Source organism: Chlorocebus sabaeus, chromosome 5 (genome assembly GCF_047675955.1).
Source record: "Chlorocebus sabaeus isolate Y175 chromosome 5, mChlSab1.0.hap1, whole genome shotgun sequence".
NCBI lineage: Eukaryota > Metazoa > Chordata > Mammalia > Primates > Cercopithecidae > Chlorocebus > Chlorocebus sabaeus.
Window position 1 is genome coordinate 11,042,070 of NC_132908.1, and position 19,318 is coordinate 11,061,387.

Sequence of the window (19,318 nt, forward strand, 5' to 3'; positions counted from 1 at the left end):
AGCTCAGCCCTGCTGGCTGTCACTGAAGAGCAAGGGCCACGCCTGCCTCTGTGCAGCCTTGGCAAGTGCCTGACCTCCCTGAATCCGTCCCTCATCTGTCCCAGGGCCACCGAGTTGGGGTGAGGAACAAACAAGGCTGGGAAAGCCTTTTGACCACTCCACAGACCCCAGAATGGAGCAAGTGAGAAAGGGCCAGAACAGCTGTCCCAAATCAATCGGGCACAGGGAAGCAAGAGGACCGGCCACTTGCTGAGTGTCCACCGTGGGTTCACTCCCAGGGCTCCAGTTCCATCGGGCACGGGGTTTACAGAGACGGGGTCAGCCAGGGGCCTGGCTGGAAATGGGGAAGTGACAGTCAGTCCCGAAGAACAAGAACCTTGGAAGGAGAAGCTCCTTTGAAATGGCCACGGCTGCTGAACTCTTAACCCAGAAATGCCATCCTCATCCAGCTCAGATGCCGGGAAGGGAGGGAACTCCCGTCTCACAAGCACCTGCTATGTGCAGATGTTGTACAAATGTCTGTTTTCCTCTTAACAATTCTGCAAGGGAGATGGTATTTGTTCCCATTTGACAGAGGGGAAGACTGAGGCTCAGCAAAGTAAAGTCACGAGGTCAAGTTCACCCAGCCACGGAGACAGGGGGTGGATGGAAATGCCGACAGGGCACCTGTGATGTCATGTGCCTTGGCTATGCAGGCAGCAGGAACCGGTATCCAGACTCTCAAAAACTACTCTGTGAAATATCTGATTTCACCCTCCTCCAGATGAGGACACAGATGCTCAGAGAAGTTCCTTCCTGGGATCATGATCACCTGGCCAGGTCGGGGCAGAGTAGGCACTGGAGGCCAACTCTGCCCCTTCCTACTTCCCAAAGCTACTGGGAGGCAGGCAGGGGAGAAGATGGTGCCAATAATGGCTAATAGCAAATACTTACATTGTGGCTGTTTTCTCTCGGGCACTGCTCTAAGCGATCTATGCCTATGAATATATTTAATCCTTGCAATATTAACCCCATGGGAGATAGGGCCAGTGCAATTATTATACCCATTTTACAGGGGAGGAAACTCAGGTACCAGGAGGCAGCTAGGCTGGGATTCAAACTTGGGCAGCCCAGCCTCTGCCTCTTCGTTATAGGAAGGGCCGGGTGTCAGGACTGTGGAGAAGCTGCTTTGTCTTGGTGCCAGGGCCAGGCCTGAGGTTCAGCAGGTGTTCCCCCTACCCAGAGTGAAGCTCTGGCCCCATCCAGAATGCTGGTCTGCGGTTCCTCAGATTGCCACTAGATGGCAGGGCCACCCAGGCAGTTGGGGACCTGCTGGCCAGGAAGGAACGGGAGGGAAGCCAGGCATCTTCCCCAGGGACTGTCAGCCCTATCCTGGCCACCCACCTCCAGCGCCCCGGAGAAGTCAGTTGAATGAGGCCTGCTGTGGTTTCGGAGGGTCAGGCTGAGGTGCAGGCCGTGGTCTGGGTCTGGTGCGAGGCCCAGGTGGCAGCGGGAACGAAGCAGGAGTCCACCCTGGCCCAGGACGTGCTCCCCGGCGACCAAGAGGGCCTGGGACGAGAGATTCTGTGTGTCAGGCAGGCACAGGGGGCAGCAGCTTCCTCTCCCCGAGTCCCCTGCACCAAGAATGCAGCAGCAGCTGCCACCTCCCAGCCTCCACACCTGCCCCAGCTCACAGCTGACCTCTAAGAAACGCAAATCAGACATTGTCCGCTGCAAGGAGAACAGAGGCCGGGCTCTGGCATGGCCTGTGGCCTGCTTTACTGTCCCAACCTCACTTCCCTTGCTCCCTCTGTAAGGGCTTCCCCATGTTCCTCAAGGCAGAGTCCTGCCTCAGGCCCCTTCCCTCTACAGGGCCCACACTCACCAGTGAGGCCCCTTTTGCAACACCCTGCCCCCCTCCCTGCTTCGTTCCTGCACAGCGTTTACCACACCCTGACCATAGACCATGCATCTCTAGTTTGTCGTATCTTCCTGGCCCCACTGGAATGTGCCACCCAGGACGCCGGCACCTGGCCTGTCTCCTTCACTATCCAGTCCCTGCACCCAGAGCACAGCCTGGCATAGGTGAAACACACACGTTTTCTGAATGAACAGAGGAAAAGATAAGGGGTGGGAAACTACAGTTTGGGGCTGAATCTGGCTCACTGCCCACGCTTGTAAATACTTTGAGACAGAGTTGTGCTGTGTCGCCAGGCTGGAGTACAATGGCATAATCTCAGCTCACTGCAACCTCTGCCTCCCAGGTTCAAGTGATCCTCCTGCCTCAGCCTCCTGAGTAGCTGGGACTACAGGCACGTGCCACCACACCCGGCTCATTTTTTTCTATTTTTAGTAGACATGGGGTTTCACCGTGTTAGCCAGGATGGTCTCCATCTCCTGACCTCATGATCCACCCACCTCAGCCTCCCAAAGTGGTGGGATTACAGGCATGAGCCACTGTGCCCAGACTGCAAATACTTTTACCGGGATACAGCCATATGGATTCATTTACATATCATCTATAGCTGCTTTCCCAGGACAGTGGTAGAGCTAGTAGTTGCAACAGAGACTGGATGGTTCATAAAGCCTAAAATATTTACTATCTGTCTCTTTACAGAAGAGTATGGGTCCTTGGGATGGAGGGATGAATGGATGGATGGACAGCTGGACAGGTAGATGAATGGATGCGAGGGAGGGTGGGAGGATGAATGAATGGAGAGAGAGGGTACGTGGGAGGGCAGAGATGGGGGATGGATGGAAGATAGGAAGGAGGATGGAAGGATGTGTGAAGGAATGGATGGATGGTTGGTGAATGGAAGAACCCATCGACCCACTACCAACCCCAGGAGGGGCAAGGGGTTGAGGAGAAGGGGTCCCAACAACCTCCTCTGGGGCAATCATGACTACAGCAGCTCTAACTTATGTGCCCAGCACCAAGGCTGAGCATTCCTCATCACGTCTCTCTTAACTCTCACCACCACTCTACATCCTGGAACCTGCTGCTCCTTCCATTCCTCAGATGAAACACCAGGGGCCCAGAGAGGAGATGCGCCCTGCCCAGTCACCCAGTCGGCAAATGGCAGAGCGACCATGCTGGCGTCTGGCTGCCTCACTCACACCCCTGCATTCTGTGCGCACCACCCTCCTTGCTGCCCCCTCACCACGGGTCCCTGGTCCTCCAGCTATCCTTTTCCGTGGGGCAGACTTACCCTGGGCAGGTCACAGAGCCCCAGGTGGAGGGAGTGCCGCAGCCAGTGTGCATAGTCAGTCTGTACTTCTCCCCGGAAGCTCTGCCGGCTACAAGAGGCCCCGAGGACGTGCTCCAGGGTGGCCTCCGCGATGATCCTGCCTGGCTGAGATGGCAGATGCCTCTGAAATGACAGGGCCCATAGGTCAGGGGCTCATGACCTAAGAGAATGCCCATGGCCAGCTGCAGGTGGAGACCCTCACCTAAGAGCATGTGCCAGGAATCCACCATTAGAGCCCTCATCAGCCACAGCAGCCCCTTACACTCTGGGGCGGGACTTTTTTTTTTAAACAGTTTCACTCTGCTGCCCAGGCTGGAGTGCAGTGGCGCTATCTCGGCTCACTGCAACCTCTACCTCCCAGGTTCAAGCGATTCTCCCACCTCAGCCTCCCAAATACTAGGATTACAGGTGCATGCCACTGTACCTGGCTAATTTTTTAATTTTTTAGTAGAGATGGGCTTTTGCCATGTTGGCCAAGCTGGTCTCAAACTCCTGACTTCAGGTGATCCCCCCACCTCAGTCTCCCAAACTGCTGGTTACAGGTGTGATTCACCATGCCCCGCCTGTGGCAGGATTTCTGCTGTGGGCACTGAGGGGGCCATGCCTAAGGGCCCCAGGAACCCAGGTGGGAGGCCTAGTGGAGAAGGGGGCTTCCAGGGCCAGCTCTCCCCATTTCTCTATGGCCTGGTTCCTGCCCCAGGCTCTGAAGAACAGTGCTCACCCCATGAGGAGCCCCATCAGGTATGCTGGAGGAGACCAGACCTGATGCCTTGGGGAACCTGAGCTCCTGATCTCCCTCCACCCCGTCCTGAGAAACCCATTAGCATCCCATCTCCTTCACTATCTCTTCCTTGCATCTCGTGCTGGGCCCCTTGCTTTTCTTCCAGGGTTTCCAGAGCCCTCACCACATCCCAGTTAGGAAGGGAACCATTTCACAGATGAGAAAACTAAGGCTCACAGCAGAGAAGTAAGTTGCCCAGGATCCCGCAAGCACAGGAACCCAGGACCACATGGTCCCAGAGCTGGACACTCCTGCTGCAGGTGGAGCTACCTGGGGTTCCCTGCCTAGATGGACGCTGCTGCTCAGACCTCACCTCGTATGTCAAGTTCTGCCGCATGCGGTGTTGGCCCCAGGACAGGTCAAGCTGTTCAACGAACACAGCTGGGGTCTGCATTAAGACCCCACAGGCCTGGAGGATGTCCAGGCCCCAAGCTTCCTGGAGCTGATAGGGAACAGAAGAGGGTGCATGACCTGGGGGGCCAACCGAGAAGCCTGGAGCAAGGAGGAGCCCCACACTTGGTGCAGTGGTCAGGCCCCACATACCTGCCCCGGGGAGGCGGCCAGGCAGCCGTCCCAGGCAGTGCTGTATGCTGAGGACCTGTCAGCCCAGGTGAGCTGCAGGGTCGCAGGTTGTCCTCTGTTCCAGGTGAGCTGCACCTGCATTGAGATGGGAGAGCAGTGGTGGGGAAAGGGGGACACGTGGAGGAGAGGAGAGGCTAACGCCACCCCCACACCCCATCTCTGTTGGGAAATGAGAGGCTAGGGAGGATGGAGAAGCTGGTGCCCCTCCCTCAGATATCCCTAGAGGAACTAGGACGGAGGGTGGAGAGACTGCCCTGCCCGGCCCCCATCTCTGGAAGAGCCCCGAACCATTCCCAGGCTGGAGATTGAAAGCATTTAGGTGAAAAAAACATCTCATCCTCAACATCCAGACTCAGCATTTCCAAAGATAGAAAGCAATCACTCTCCTCAATGGGACCTCCAGGGCCAGCGTGATCTGTCTCCGCCCACCTGACCTCATCTCCCTGTCACCCATCCCCCCAGTCACTCAGCTCCCATCTTATTCCCCTTCTGGTCCTCCCCAAAGCACCTGACTTGTTCCCACCACAGGGCCTTTGCATGGGCTTTTCCTGCCTCCTGCAGTGCTGTTGCTCCAGCTTCTCTCAAGCCCAGCTCCTTCCCATCCCGGGGCCGCCTCCCCAGTGAGGCCCTCACTGACCACCCACCTACAGTAGCTCCCCCACCCATCTGCCTAGTCACTCTCAATCTCACATCTTTTTTTTTTTTTTTTTTTTTTTCTGAGATGAGTCTCACTCTGTCACCCAGGCTGGAGTACAGTGGCATGATCTTGGCTCCCTGCAACCTCCACCTCCTGGGCTCAAGTGATTCTCCCGTCTCAGCCTCCCAAGTAGCTGGGATTGCAGGCACACACCACCACACCTAGCTAATTTTTGTATTTTTAGTAGAGACAGGATTTCACCATGTTGGCCAGGCTGGTTTCGAATTCCTGGTCTCAAGTGATCCACCCGCCTCGGCCTCCCACAGTGCGGGGATTACAGGTGTGAGCCACCGTGCCGGGCTCCTCTTTACTACTTTATGGTGCTTATCACACTTTCTGATTTTTTAATTCATTCCTTGGCTTGAATTCTGGAGAGCATCTTTTGCCTGCACGCAGCTGGCCTATTGTCCTCCCTTTCACGGATGGAAAAACCTGAGTCTCAGAGAGGCGATGGGAGACACCCGAGGCCACCCAGCCAGACGGGGAACCCAGCTGCCTCACGCCGTCTCCGAAGCTACCACTAAACAAGCGACTATAAATGATGAATCGGAGACGCCTGTACGTGTTTCCCACATTAAAATGTGAGCCGTCCTCAAACACTGCCTGGTATACAGTAGGTGCTTAATGAGGTATTGATAAAGGAACGATTGAATGATCCCAGAGATCCCCAGGCTTCAGGAAGCTGTGAATCTGGAGAAGTCCTTGTCACTGATGAACACACTCTCCTCCTACCCGAGGTGCCCAGCCCCACAGGCTCAGCCACGTGGATCCCACCTCCAGCCCTGGCCAAGGGCGCCTGGGATATCCTCACTCACCTGCCGGCTCTGCCTGCCACCCCTGCTCTCAGCAAGGCCACTGACCTCGGCTTGCCACCAAGAGAGGTTGAATGGGTGAGCCAGGGCCAGGCGGGCGGCCAGCTCACTCTTCCCCAGCCACAGGGAGGAGGAGACCAGCACCTAGGGAGGGAGACAGACTCAGCCAGTGGCCTTGCCCAGACAGGCTGCACCTCTTTCCTACCGGCACAGAACACCTTCTCCATCAAGGTCAAGGCTGCAAGGGCAGGTGGCTTTGATCACAAAGCATCCCTGTGCAAGGCCCTTGGAGAGCTCAGCCCATTTCAGAGGAGGAAATCAAGGTTTGGAGAGGAGCAGATGGAGCAAACACAGGACAGAGATGGGACTGGAGGTCACGCTCTTCCTCCAGTGTCTTCCCCTGGCTCTGTGGCCGCGGGCAGGTCGCTGCACCTCTAAGTCCTTCAGTTTCGTCATCTGAACACGGGGCTATGAATAGCACTGAGCAGATGGGAGGCTGATGTGTGGGTTCACGCACAGAACCTATCACAGGATAAGCATTCGGGGCCTGTTAGCCACTGTCATTGCCGTGGCTGTCAAGGTGTTGTGAGGACCCGGGTCTCCTGCTGCTCTCCCAGTGCCTTTCCCACAGTCCCTTGGGGATGTGGTGCAGCCTCGTTGGCCCCAAATAAGGCTCCTCGGGCAGAGGAGGGCCCCCAGGACCCCGCTCAGCCTTCAGGGTGGAGTTCAGCTCTGCCCCAGGGTCACCTTCCGGCCCTGACACCTACCTGGTCCCTGCCATCCCAGCCGACAATCAGGCCATCCCGGTGGCTGCCTCCCAAATGCTCTGAGGACAGGCGGAGGCTGCAGTGTCGTGGCAGGGGGAGGGGCAGCGGGTGGGTGAGCTCCACTGGGTGGGTGAGGACACACACAAAGGGTAGGGCATGTAAGCTGAGGTCAGCAGCTCCAGGCCCAAGGGGGTGCAGGGGACTCAGCTGACGCCAGTGCCAGGTCATGCAAGTGGCCACTCGGGGGCCACACACCCAGATAATTTTCACAAAACTCAGAAGCTACACGCTCACTTTGTCAGCATTACCACTCGACACCCTGCACTGTCCCTGTGGGAGCCCCATTACAATGAGACTCTGAGGCTCCTCCAAGAGGTAGCGTCTGTCTCCCCAGCCCTTGGACCCGGGTTGGCCTCGTGATGTGCTAACAGAATTCAGTGAAGTTGACCCAGCGCCAGTTCTGAGCCCAGGCCTTAAGAGGCCTCAGCCTGCTTCCTCCCTTGAACCCATTCAGCCACATGAGAACAAACCCTGCTGGCCTGTGGGTTGGTGCCACCTGCGGTTGGGGAGAGCCTGGTTTCAGCTTAGGATGTCCTAGTGCAGCTGCCAGGCAGCCAGCCCCTAAGCAGGCAGGAGAGCCCAGCCAAGGCCAGCAGAGTCGCCCGCTCACCCTACAGCTGACCTTCAACATGGGGAAGACCAGAAAAGCTGCCCAGGTGACCCACAGCCTCGCGAGGAAGGAGCTACGCTTGCTTTATGCCGCTGAGTATCAGAATACTTTGTTACCATCCTGAATCAGGAGCTGATGGGGCCAGCCGCAACCCCAACAGCCTGCATCCCTCCTGGGGGCCCCACAGGCACAGGTGACCTGCCCCCCTCGGAAGCCCCACACCCCCATGCCACCGTCTGCTGTCCTGTGCTCTCCTTCTAGCTTGGGGTGTGACAGGTGGCACCCCATAGCTGAGTCCTTGCAACAGACAGCCTCCACACCCCGGGTTTTCTTCCTTTGTCCCCCAGGTGAGTCAAGCTGCTGTGACCTCCTGCATCACTTGAGCCCGTCTCCTGAGGCCCCTGTGCAGCCCTGCTTTCCCAGACCCCACAGCAGGAGGCTGCCTGAGGCCCCTTTGCACTTTGGTGACCTCTGAGCTCTGTACAAAGGGCACCCACCTGTTCAGATGGGCTGCAGGAGCCGTGCCCAGAGACACTGGTACTGGCTGGTTCTCAGGGCATCACCCAGTCATTGGTTCTGGGGAAGCCAACCACACGCAGGGCTAGAACCCTTTGTTCCTGCCACCTGCTGACTCACAACCTGCAACACTGTGACCACAGTGTGGGGCTGCACGCTGTGTAGCTCACCAAGGGTGGTACAAACACAGGCATGCACACACGCGCATGTATCCACACATACACACATGAACACACATACATGCATGTACTCTGCCTTGGTATGTTGGGGACCAGCTCACTTCCTCTGCCTTCCAGGGCACATATGTGGGCAAACATGACACGGGGAGGATTCTATCAGGCCATCTGGCAAGCCATGCCTCCAGGCTCGGGTCTGTACTCTGTCTCCACACCTGGCTGGTCATGGGTTGGACTCTGATCTGTGCTCCAGGGGTTCCTCACACAGAAACTGAGTCTTCTGGCTGTATAGGCCATGAGTTACAGCCCCTTCCAGGGATGCCTGTTTCTGGAGGACCCTGGGACTCATGGCTGCCGTCGCTGGTGCTCTGTTGGCAGTCACCTCCCCTGGCATCAGAACTGCCCGGGGATACCACCCCTTCCACACCCTGGCCCCTTCTCCCTGCCTGGATGCACTCAGGATGAGCCCCAACTCCTCTCTGTGAGCTGAGACCCTGCATGACCTGGGTCCCCCAGCCCTCCTGCCCCACCTCATCCTTTCTCCCATTCCAGCCATGCTAGCCTCGCTGCTGCTGCTCCACACGCAAAGCTCATTCCCACGCAGGACCTTCTGCCTGAAGTGCCTCTGCTCAGATCTGCCCCTCAGTCAGCTCCTTCTCATCCTTCAGACCTCAGTTCAGAAGTCACCTCCTCCAAGAGGCCTTCCCAGACCACCCCACCTAAAGGAGGCCCACACCCCACAAAGACCCTGCTTGCTCTCACAGCCGTTTCCACTCGTGGAAATGGTCAGTTTGATGTTATTTTGCTTATGTGCATCTTGTTGCTCAATGCCTGTCTCCCGGAGGGGTGGCACCTGGGCCATCTTGCTTCCTGATGGACCCCTGGTGCCTAGAATCACACCTGGGATATGCAGGTGCTCACTCATGGCTTTTTTGAGACTGAGTGTCACTCTGTTGCCCAGGCTGGAGCGCAGTGGCTCATTCTTGGCTCTCTGCAACCTCTGCCTCCCGGGTTCAAGCAATTCTCCTGCCTCAGCCTCCAAAGTAGCGGGGATTACAGGCGCCCGGCACCATGCCTGGCTAATTTTTGTATTTTTAGTAGAGATGGGGTTTCACCATGTTGGTCAGGCTGGTCTCAAACTCCTGACCTCAAGTGATCCACCCACCTCGGCCTCCCAAAGTGCCAGGATTACAGGCATGAGCCACCACGCCTGGCCAGGGATGATTTCTTGAGTGACTGGGCCACCCCTGCCTGCAGACCCTCACACACTCACCCTGCAGGCTGAGGTTCCTGGTGGCCTTGGGGAAAGGGCCAGAGAGGTTCCCAGTGAGGGCCACCTCCTGGCCATCCCACAGCACCACCTGGCGCAGGACACGGGTCCCATGAGCTCGCTTGTATGTGGTCTGCAGGACCAGCTCCCCGGGAAGGCCGCTGAGCTGGAAGAGAATGATGGCGTCACAGGGGAACCTAACCTACGCTTCTCCCTGGAATGGGAAAGGAGAGAAGCTTGCAGAGGAGGAAAAAGGGAGTATTTGTGGATCATTTACAGTTTCCTGCATGGTGACATATGCCAGGGGATCAAAAACCCAAATGCTTCCTAAGAATGAGCAGATAACATAACGGAGGGGAGTGGGTGAGGGGGGTATGGCCAACAGAAGACAGCACAGAACAGCCACCTCTCAACTCCATGGCCAAGCTGTGTGGCTATGGACAAGTTTTCCAACCTCTCTGAGCCTCAGTTTCCTAGAAAATGGAGGCAAGAAAGTGTCAACCTCTGCAACATAATACAAGTGGTGCACCCAGCCCAGGGCTAGACGGTGGAGAGGAGCTTGTAGGAGGCACGCAGTTGGTGTTGGGGTTTCTCTATCATGTAGCGAGCAGGTCTTATGTTCCCAAGCCAGTGCTGAGTGCTGGGTACAAAGCTAGCCAAGACCTGGTCCTGGCCCTCAAGGGGCTCCCAGGGAGATAGTCACAGGACAGGAAATGATGGGACAAGTTGACAAGGATGGTCACAAGAGACATTCAAAGCAGAAAGGAACACAGAGAAGCAAGCTTGGGGAGGAGGCAGGGAAGAGCATTCCAGGCAGATGGAAGAGTCTGTGCAAAGGCTCAGAGACGGACGCCGTCCCTGCTGGTGGGTGCCACCGAGGGTGACTTGAGGGCACTGCAGGGGCACTGCTGGGGTGGAGTAGGAAGTTTGCTCTTAAATGTCTCCAAAACCCGTCACTACTGCCCCTAGCTTGGACCACACATTATTATTGCCATGCCCCTTATGGGGCTTCCTCACTGCTCACTTCTGCCACCTGTAGGTCCCTCCCCACACAGCAGCCACAGGGATCTGAAATCATCATTTATTTGATCATGGCCTCAAAGGCTTCTAGTAGCAGACAGAACACACTACAAACGCCTTCCTGTGGCCTGACATACCCTGTGTGATCAGACCACCTCCTACCATTCCCCACCCACCCAGCTCCAGCCCAGTGGCTCCTTGGCCATTCCTAAAACATGCAAACCCATCCCTGCCCCAGGCCCTTTGCATGTCTTGTTCCCTCTGCCTGGAATATTCTTTTCAAAAAATGTGTTTTAGATTCAGGGGATCAGTGTGCATGTTTGTTACATAGGTACATTGTATAATGGTGGGGAATGGGCTTCTAGCGTACCCGTCACCCAAATATTGAACATCATACCCAGCAGGTAATTTTTCAGCCCTTGGCTCCCTCTTACCCTCCTCCCTTTTGGAGGCCTTAGTGTTTATTGTTTTCATCTTCGTGTCCATGTGTATTCAGTGTTTAGCTCCCACTTATAAGTGAGAACATGCGATATTGGGTTTTCTGTTTCTGAGCTAGTTCACTTCGGATAATTGCATCCCTGCTGCTTCAAAGTACAGAATTTCATTCTTTTTCACGGCTGTGTAGTATTCCATGGTGTATATACACCACAGTCTCTTTACCTGCCTCAAATGCCCCTCCCTCAGAGATTTCTTTTTTCTTTTCTTCTTTTCGAGATGGAGTTTCACTCTTGTTGCCCAGGCCGGAGTGCAATGGTGCAATCTCGGCTCACTGCAACCTCCACATCCTGGGTTCAAGCAATTCTCCTGCCTCAGCCTCCAAAGTAGCTGGGATTATAGGCACGTGCCACCATACCTGGCTAATTTTGTATTTTTAGTAGAGACGGGGTTTCACCATGTTGGCCATGCTGGTCTCGAATTCCTGACCTCAGGTCATCCACCTGCCTCGGCCTCCCAAAGTGATGGGATTACAGGTGTGAGGCACCGTGCCCGGCCTTCCCCCAGATTTTCAAATGACTGGTGCTTATCATCCACTGCTAGCTCATGTGCCATCTCTTTAGTGAAGCCTTTCCTGGCCACCTCATCTAAATAAGCTCCCTGGTCACTCTCAGTCACTTCACTATGTTTTCTCCATGTGATACTACTATTTGGCATATTTCATTTGTGTGATTTCAGGGAGTCAATCTCCCCCGCTAGAGTGGCCACTTGATGAGAGGAAGGATTGATCGTTCTGTTTTAGGTCACACCCCAGCTTCTGAAATAGTGCCTGGCACCTAGTAGATGCTCAATAAATCATGCAAAAGCAAGGATGGATGGATATAGAGACCAGCTAATAAGCCACTCCAGCATATTTTGTCCATTTCACAGCCTTGCCTGTCCTTCCTCCCAGGAACCAGGACACTAGGACAATTTCTCTTTTCTCAAAGGGCTGTCCCAGAAGCCCCCCATCCCCCAGCATGCTCCAGCCCTGGGCTGACCTTCACACACCTGCAGGAAGGTCTGTTCCAGTGTGATGAAGTTGGTAAGACTAGCCTTAGCAGCTATCTGCTGGGTGCTGATGTGAAAATGATGCTCCTCCACGCCCAAGGCGAACATGCTCTGAACCTCACCCTTGGAGTAGCGTAGCTGGGTCAGGAAAAAAAAACAAAAAAACACGATAGAGCGCCTTATCAGGGCTCTGATGGAACATTCCAGCAGATGCTGGCTCTAGGCTGAGGGCTCTGCCTCCCAAAGTCCCAGGCCCAAGAGACCCACAGCTCCCTGGGCTGGATGAACTTTGATGATGTGAGGGTTTGAAGCCTCAGGTTAGGCCATCAAGTGTGGCCATGGCAACTATATCCTTATGCCCTCCCCACTATAACATTGACTTGAAAATATCTACCAGCCTAGCACCAGCAGGCAAGAATTCTAGTTGTAGTACTGTTGCAGACAGCAGGGGGCAGTCTAGCAGAAACAATTATGCTTGGGCATGTGTCAGAATCAAACACAACAGAACTCCAAGTGTGGATCTACCACTGAGAGGTGAGTGATCTCCAGCTAGTTCCTTAACCACCCAAGCCTTCTAATCCAAAAACATGGATAAGGACACCTATTTTATTATCGGTTATTGTGAAGATTGTTTGAAATAACGTGCTAACTTCCAGATTGGCTGAAAAGCAGAATCACTGGTTGGGGGGATCTTACTAAAAATATAGATTCTGGACTCCCACTTAACCTACAAAAATGGAGTCTCTGGGAAGATGTTCAAGAGCTGCTTTTTTTTTTTTTTTTTTTTTTTTTTTTAAGAAGGTGTTTTGCTCTGTTGCCCAGACTGGAGTGCAGTGGCATGATCTCGGCTCACTGCAACCTCTGCCTCCCAGGTTCAAGTGATTCTTCTGCTTCAGCCTCCTGAGTAGCTAAGATTACAGGCATGCACCACCAAGCCCAGCTAATTTTTGTATTTTTAGTAGAGACGGGGTTTCACCATGTTGGCCAGGCTGGTCTCAAACTCCTGACCTCAGGTGACCCGCCCACCTCAGCCTCCCAAAGTGCTAGGATTACAGGTGGGAGCCACTGCACCCATCTAAGAGCTGGTATTTTTAACGATCTCACGAAATGCATCATTACATTAGTGATACCCCGTGTCAAAAATGTTCAAATTGAGTCTTCAAAAAACAATCTGACAAATCCACATTAGGAGGATGTTTTGCAAAATAACTTCCTGGACACTTCAAAATTGTCAATGCAGGACTTTTTGTTTGTTTGTTTTTTAAGACAGGGACAGGGTCTGCTCTGTCATCCAGGCTAGAGTGTACAGTAGTGTGAACACGGCACACTGCAGCCTCAACCTCCTGGGCTCAAGCAATTCTCCCATACCTCGGCCTCCCAGGTAGCTGAGATACAGGTACATACCACCATGACTGGCTAATTTTTTAATTTTTTGTAGAGACGGGGTCTCCCTAGGTTGCAGGTTGTTTTGAACTCCTGAACTCTACTAATTCTCCTGCCTCGGCCTCCCAAAGTGTTGGGATTACAAGTGTGAGCCACTGCATCTGGTTGGGATTTTTTTTTTAAGGTGGTTAATGACAATAAAATGTTTAGGGGGAATTATATCTGCAACTTACTTTGAAATGTATCCAAAAATAAGATGGATGGATGAAAAGCTATGTGATTATGTGAAATAAAATGTGAACAGGAAAATCTAGGTATATGGGTATTCACCATAAAATTACTTCAATTCTTTAGTGTCTAAAAAATTATATAATAAAACATTGGAGGGCCGGATGCAGTGACTCATGCCTGTAATCCCAGCACTTTGCGAGGCTGAAGTGCGCAGATTATCTGAGGTCAGGAGTTCGAGACCAGCCTGGCCAACGTGGTGAAACCCCATCTCTATTAAAAATACAAAAATTATTCAGGCACGGTAGCACAGCCTGTAATCTCAGCTACTCAGGAGGCTGAGGCAAGAGAATTGCTTAAACCCAGGGGGCAGAGGTTGCAGAGAGCTGAGATCATGCCACTGCACTCCAGCCTGGGTGACAGAGCGAAACTTCTTCTCAAAAAGAGTAAAAGAATGAATGAATAAATAAATAAATAAATAAATAAATAAATAAATAAATAAATAAAACATTGGGTAAGGAAAGGTAGGGTGTAGAAAGAGAATGTTCCAGATCAGGAGTTGCCATTTGGGTCAAATTTGGCCCACAACCTGATTTTATAAATGAAGTTTTATTGTAACAGCCATGTCTATTCACCTACATATCCTCTATAGCTGCTTTTCTGTTACAGTGACAATTCTGAGTAGTTGTAACAGGGACCGTAAGGCCTGCAACCCCCACACATTTTACTTCACAATAAAAGTTTGTAGACCTCTGTTCTAGATTAAGAAAATTAAAAAGACATGGCAACTACGCATGCTGTGTGATCTTGGCCTGCATCCCGGATTTAAAACAAAACAAAACAGTTTTTTGAAAGAACATTAGTGGGAAAGCTGGGAAATTGTATATGGGCTGTACATTAAATGAAGGTATTACTTCAACGTTCAATTTCCTGAATGTTGTAATTATTGTGTTAAATCAGAAAATATCCTTGTTACAGGAAATAGTTGAAGTATTTCAGAGTAAAAAGGTGATGCCTTCAGAAATATCTCTATATTAATTCTTAACAATACAGAAAAAATATGTATCTGATGATACAAATTTATGTAACATAGATAAGAAATATGGAAAGATATTAACAACTGGTCAATGTTCACTGTCCTACAGTAACTTTTATATAGGTTGAAATGACTCAAAATAAAACTTGGGAAAAAATTAAGAAGCTCCCTGAATGGAGCCTGGTGTGGTGGTACCACCGGCAGTCCCAGCTACTCCAGAGGCTGAAGCAGGAGGATCACTTGCACCCAGGAGCCTGAGGCTGCAGTGAGCTATGATCATGTCACCACACTCCAGCCTGGGTAACAGGGCAAGACCTTGTCTCAGAAAGAAGTTTTAAAAATAAAAAATAAGGCTGCGCATGGTGGCTCATGCCTGTAATCCCAACATTTGGGAGGCTGAGATGGGTGGATCGTTTGAGGTCAGGAGTTTGCGACCAGCCTGGATATCACAGTGAAAACCCATCTCTACCAAAAATATAAAAATTAGCCAGGCGTGGTGGTGCACGCCTGTAATTCCAGCTACTCAGGAGGCTGGGGCAGGAGAATCACTTGAACCAGGGAGGTGGAGGTTGCAGTGAGCCGAAACTGTGCTGCAGTGAGCTGAAATTGTGCCACTGCATTCCAGCTTGGGTGACAGAGACTTTGTCGAGAGAAAGAGAGAGAGAGGAAGAGAGAGAGAGAGAGAGAGAGAGAGAGAAAAGCAAGAAAGAAAAGCAAAAAAAGAAAAAGGAAAAGGAAAGAAAGAAAAGAGAAACAGAGAGAGAGAGAAAAAAAGAGAAAGAAAAAGAGAGAGAGCGCACGCGTGAGAGAGCGAAAGAAGTTCCCTGAATGATTATGCAGTTGTAGTGAAGTTTGAGGAACTCCAAAATCATGTGTAAATGCAGCCGGGGACCCAGCACATAGCACGCGCTCTGCAAACAAAGGTGGCCTGGGCCAGGGCGGGGAGAGCCTACAAAACAAGGTGGCTGGTAGCAAAATGAAGTGACCAGTTGGCAGATGTGACCATTCATGCATGCACTCGCCTATTCATGCCCTATTTTTTACTGAACACCTACTGTGTGCTGGGCCCGGTGCCAGGCACTAGCATGCCCTCCGGGAGCTCCAGATTTGGGCACAGACGACAGCTCAGGGGGACAGAAGAACCTGGCCTAAGTCTACTGGGCCCTCCTGTCCACTCCTGCGACCCCCCCTGCAGTCCCGCATGCAGGGCAGAGATGGGGGTGATGCTGGCGCAGCTCCAAAGGGTTGTATCATCTGCTCCCGCCTCTACAAGTGTGCCAGGCTGGGTGAGGCAATGCCAGGCGCCAGGCACTGGGTGAGGAGGCCTTCCCCATCTCCCGAAGGTCTTGCGGGCCTGACTGGGGGCCGTGGGGGCTGGCCCAGGAATGGAAACCTGGGTGTGTTTGGGAAAGCTGGAGCCAGGGGTTCCGAGGGTTGCCCACCGGAGCCTGCTGCAGGCTGGCGAACAGATGTGCATGCATTAACACTCCCCAGAGGGGCCTGGCTCCCTCCCACCTCGGGCCGGGCATCTGGAACCAGTTAGGAGCCAGGCAGCTGGGGCACAGTTACCTTAGCTGAGGCTGAGGCTGAGCTGGGGCAGCGGCCCAGGAGGGAGGGGAGGCGATGCTGGCCTGAGAACAGCAGCTCTTTGCTAGAAGGAAGAAAAAAGAAGGCCTGAAGCTGGCGAGACGGCACCTTGTCCAGCGCCCCTAGGACCAGGTCGAGACCAAGTCGACTTCCCCAAAAGAGGGTCACAGAGCCAGGATCACATCAGTGGCCTAATGCAGGGCTATTCACACACCCCAAGGTCCAAGGGCCATACGGTGCCCTGGTTAGGGCTGGACTCTGGAGCCAAGTTACCTGGATTTGAGTCCCGGCTTGGCCTCTGCCTACCTCTGGCACCAGGGGCAAGCTTCTTGGTTGCCCCTCTCTGAGCCTCAGTTTCCCCATAGGTATCAAGGGTTTAGCATGGCTCTGGGCTTCAAGTCTTCCATGAGCCCATCAGTGAGCTTTCCTGGGTTGGTCCTATGGGAGCTCCAGCAGGGTGTTGACAGCAGGATTTTAACCCCCTGGCTCCCTCCCAGGGATCCTCCTCTCATAGCACCCCTCCCCTCACTCCTCCAGGCCAGGGTGGTTATGGTCTGCACGTTTTTCTTTCTTTTTTTCTTCACTAGAGACAGGGTCTTTCTCTGTCAGCCAGGCTGGAGTGCAGTGCTGCCATCTCTGCTCACTGCAGCCTTGATCTCCCAGACTCAAGTGATCCTCCCGCCTCAACATCCTGAGCAGCTGGGACTACAAGCATGCGTCACCATGCCAGGCTAATTTTTAAGATTTTTTTGTAGGCCGGGCGTGGTTGCTCACACCTGTAATCCCAGCACTTTGGGAGGCCGAGGCCGGCGGATCACGAGGTCAGATCGAGACCATCCTGGCTATCACAGTGAAACCCCGTCTCTACTAAAAATACAAAAACTTAGACAGGCGTGGTGGTTGGCACCTGTAGTCCCAGCTACTGGGGAGGCTGAGGCAGAAGAATGGCATGAACCCGGGAGGCGGAGCTTGCAATGAGCCGAGATCACGCCACTGCACTCCAGCCTGGGTGACAGAGCAAGACTCCATCTCAAAAAAAAAAAAAAAGATTTTTTGTAGCGATGGGGATCTCACTATATTACCCAGGCTGACCTTGAGCTCCTGGGCTTAAGCAATCCTCCCACCTCAACCTCCCAAAGCACTGGGATTACGGATGTGAGCCACTGTGCCAGGCCTATCTCCCATGTTGCTAACTCCAGGGTGCTGCGCCCTATCAGGTTCCTCTCCGCCTCCATGTCTCAGCCTTGGCACGGTTGTTGGCTCAGGGATTTCACCGTCGTGGGTGTGTCCTGAGCACTGCAAGATGCTTAGCAGCATCTGTGGCCTCTATACACTGACCCTCATAGTGTCGTCCTCCCCAGTGTAGCAACCAGAAAGTCCCCAGGCTTTGCTGAAAGTCCCTGGGGGGAAACTCACCCCTAGGTGAGAACCACTGATCTACCCTCTCAACAAGTGGCTTACTCACCCCCTCCTCACTGCTGAGACCCGAGCGCTAGAGCCTGGCGGGTGGCCCCTGACTTAGTGCACACACAGGAGCACCAAGCACCTCACCAGGCCCCCAGCCCTAAGGGCACTAATAGTTACTAATAAGTGTTTGGGGCCTGGGATGCACTTCGTTTCTGAGGCCAAGAACGCATCAGTGCCCTGCCTGGAGAGGCTGAGGGATGTTTACAGCTGTGTGACCTTGGAAAAGTTGCTTGGCCTCTCTGAGCCTTCCTACCCATATTTATGCAGCGGGGCTGAGCAGAGGATTGACAGGGGCTGTGTCCAGCGATGGTGCACAGTAGGTGCCCAGCCAATGGTTCCTCCCCCGACTCCTCTCCTCCTGGGGGCCCCCCTCACCTGACTGCCTGGTTCTGGCCACGGACGTCAAGGACCAAGGTGGCCTGAGAATCACAGGTCAGCTGCAGCGAGGAGCTCATCTCCTCTGCCTCCCAGAGTCCTTGGAACACGAGCTGAGGAGGGAGCAGGCTGTGAGATGTGTGGGTGTAGACAGCCTGAGGAGCCTCACAGGCCTGGTGGGGACCCCAGCTAAGCTCTATAGCCCAGCACGTCCCTGTCCCCAACCCCAGCATGGCCTGGGAGCCACAGAAGCCCCGCAGGCTTGACTCATCCAACACTCTCATAGATGATGAGGATGCAGGGCCGGGAACAGCCCCGATTGCAGCTGAGGTTGGCAGTACCCACCCAGGGACCCCAAAGGACAGCTGCAGCCCACACATTGGCAGAGCATGTGCTCCCTGGAGGACTCCCTGTCACCTGACCTCGAGGCCAGGAAAGGGTTTAGATGAAGTCAGGGGCACGGGGTATCAGTCCACTCAGCTGTGGGGTACTGGGCAGAGATCCTTTGCAGGAGGGGTGACAGCCTGGCCCCTTGACCCGCCAGGAGCTGCCCCTCCTCCCACAGCAGAGTGGAGTGGGGCAGGGGTTGCTGGGTAACCGGAAACAGGCTGGGAAAGAAGCATTAATGCCTGGCTCTGGAATACGCTCTGTGTTGGAGAAGGAGGGCCCAGCTAGGCAGGACGAGCTCATGCCAAGTGACAGTGGTCAGGGCATGGCCCCATGTGGGTTCCTCTTCACCGAGGCAGGAGGACACCAAGACGAAGAGCCAGGGTGCCAAGTCTGAGTCCCTATTTTGCTGCTTACTTGCTAGGTGACCTTGGGTAAGTGGCCCACACTCTCATAGTGACCCAGAGATAATGATGATAATAGTCATTGTCACACCATCAGCATCATCTTCCCCTTCATCACAGCAGGTGCTTCTTAAGCATCTACACAGGCATTAATGGGATTAACTCACTCGATCCTCACAACCTCCACATTAGAGGTAATATCATCGTCCCCATTTTGCAGATGAGGAAATGAGGGCACAGACAGGTGAAGGAGTTTGCCCAAGGCCACACAGCCGGCAAGCAGCAGGGCTGGGATCTGAACACCGGAGAGGGCCTTCGTAAGGACGGTGCCATCCTGCCTCTCTCTGGGGCGTTAGGAGGATGAGACTAACGAACGCCCATCAACCCTTTAAAGGGGGCTGAGCACGCAGCAGGCGCTTGACAAGCAGGAGCTTTGATTCTGACCCAA

The 19,318-nt window shown here is 53.7% G+C and overlaps 1 protein-coding gene across 1 annotated transcript in view; it reads right to left on the reverse strand.

Annotated features, from left to right (window-relative positions):
* The window catches only part of LOC103228356 (uncharacterized), a 146,966-nt gene that overhangs the window by 23,243 nt on the left and 104,405 nt on the right, over nucleotides 1-19,318 (reverse strand). Inside the window, 10 exon segments of the mRNA XM_073015699.1 lie at nucleotides 1,384-1,548; nucleotides 3,189-3,350; nucleotides 4,322-4,450; nucleotides 4,552-4,665; nucleotides 6,103-6,243; nucleotides 6,867-6,988; nucleotides 9,502-9,664; nucleotides 12,004-12,141; nucleotides 16,220-16,301; nucleotides 18,080-18,192. Of these exon segments, the coding sequence (XP_072871800.1) occupies nucleotides 1,384-1,548; nucleotides 3,189-3,350; nucleotides 4,322-4,450; nucleotides 4,552-4,665; nucleotides 6,103-6,243; nucleotides 6,867-6,988; nucleotides 9,502-9,664; nucleotides 12,004-12,141; nucleotides 16,220-16,301; nucleotides 18,080-18,192 (1,329 nt within the window).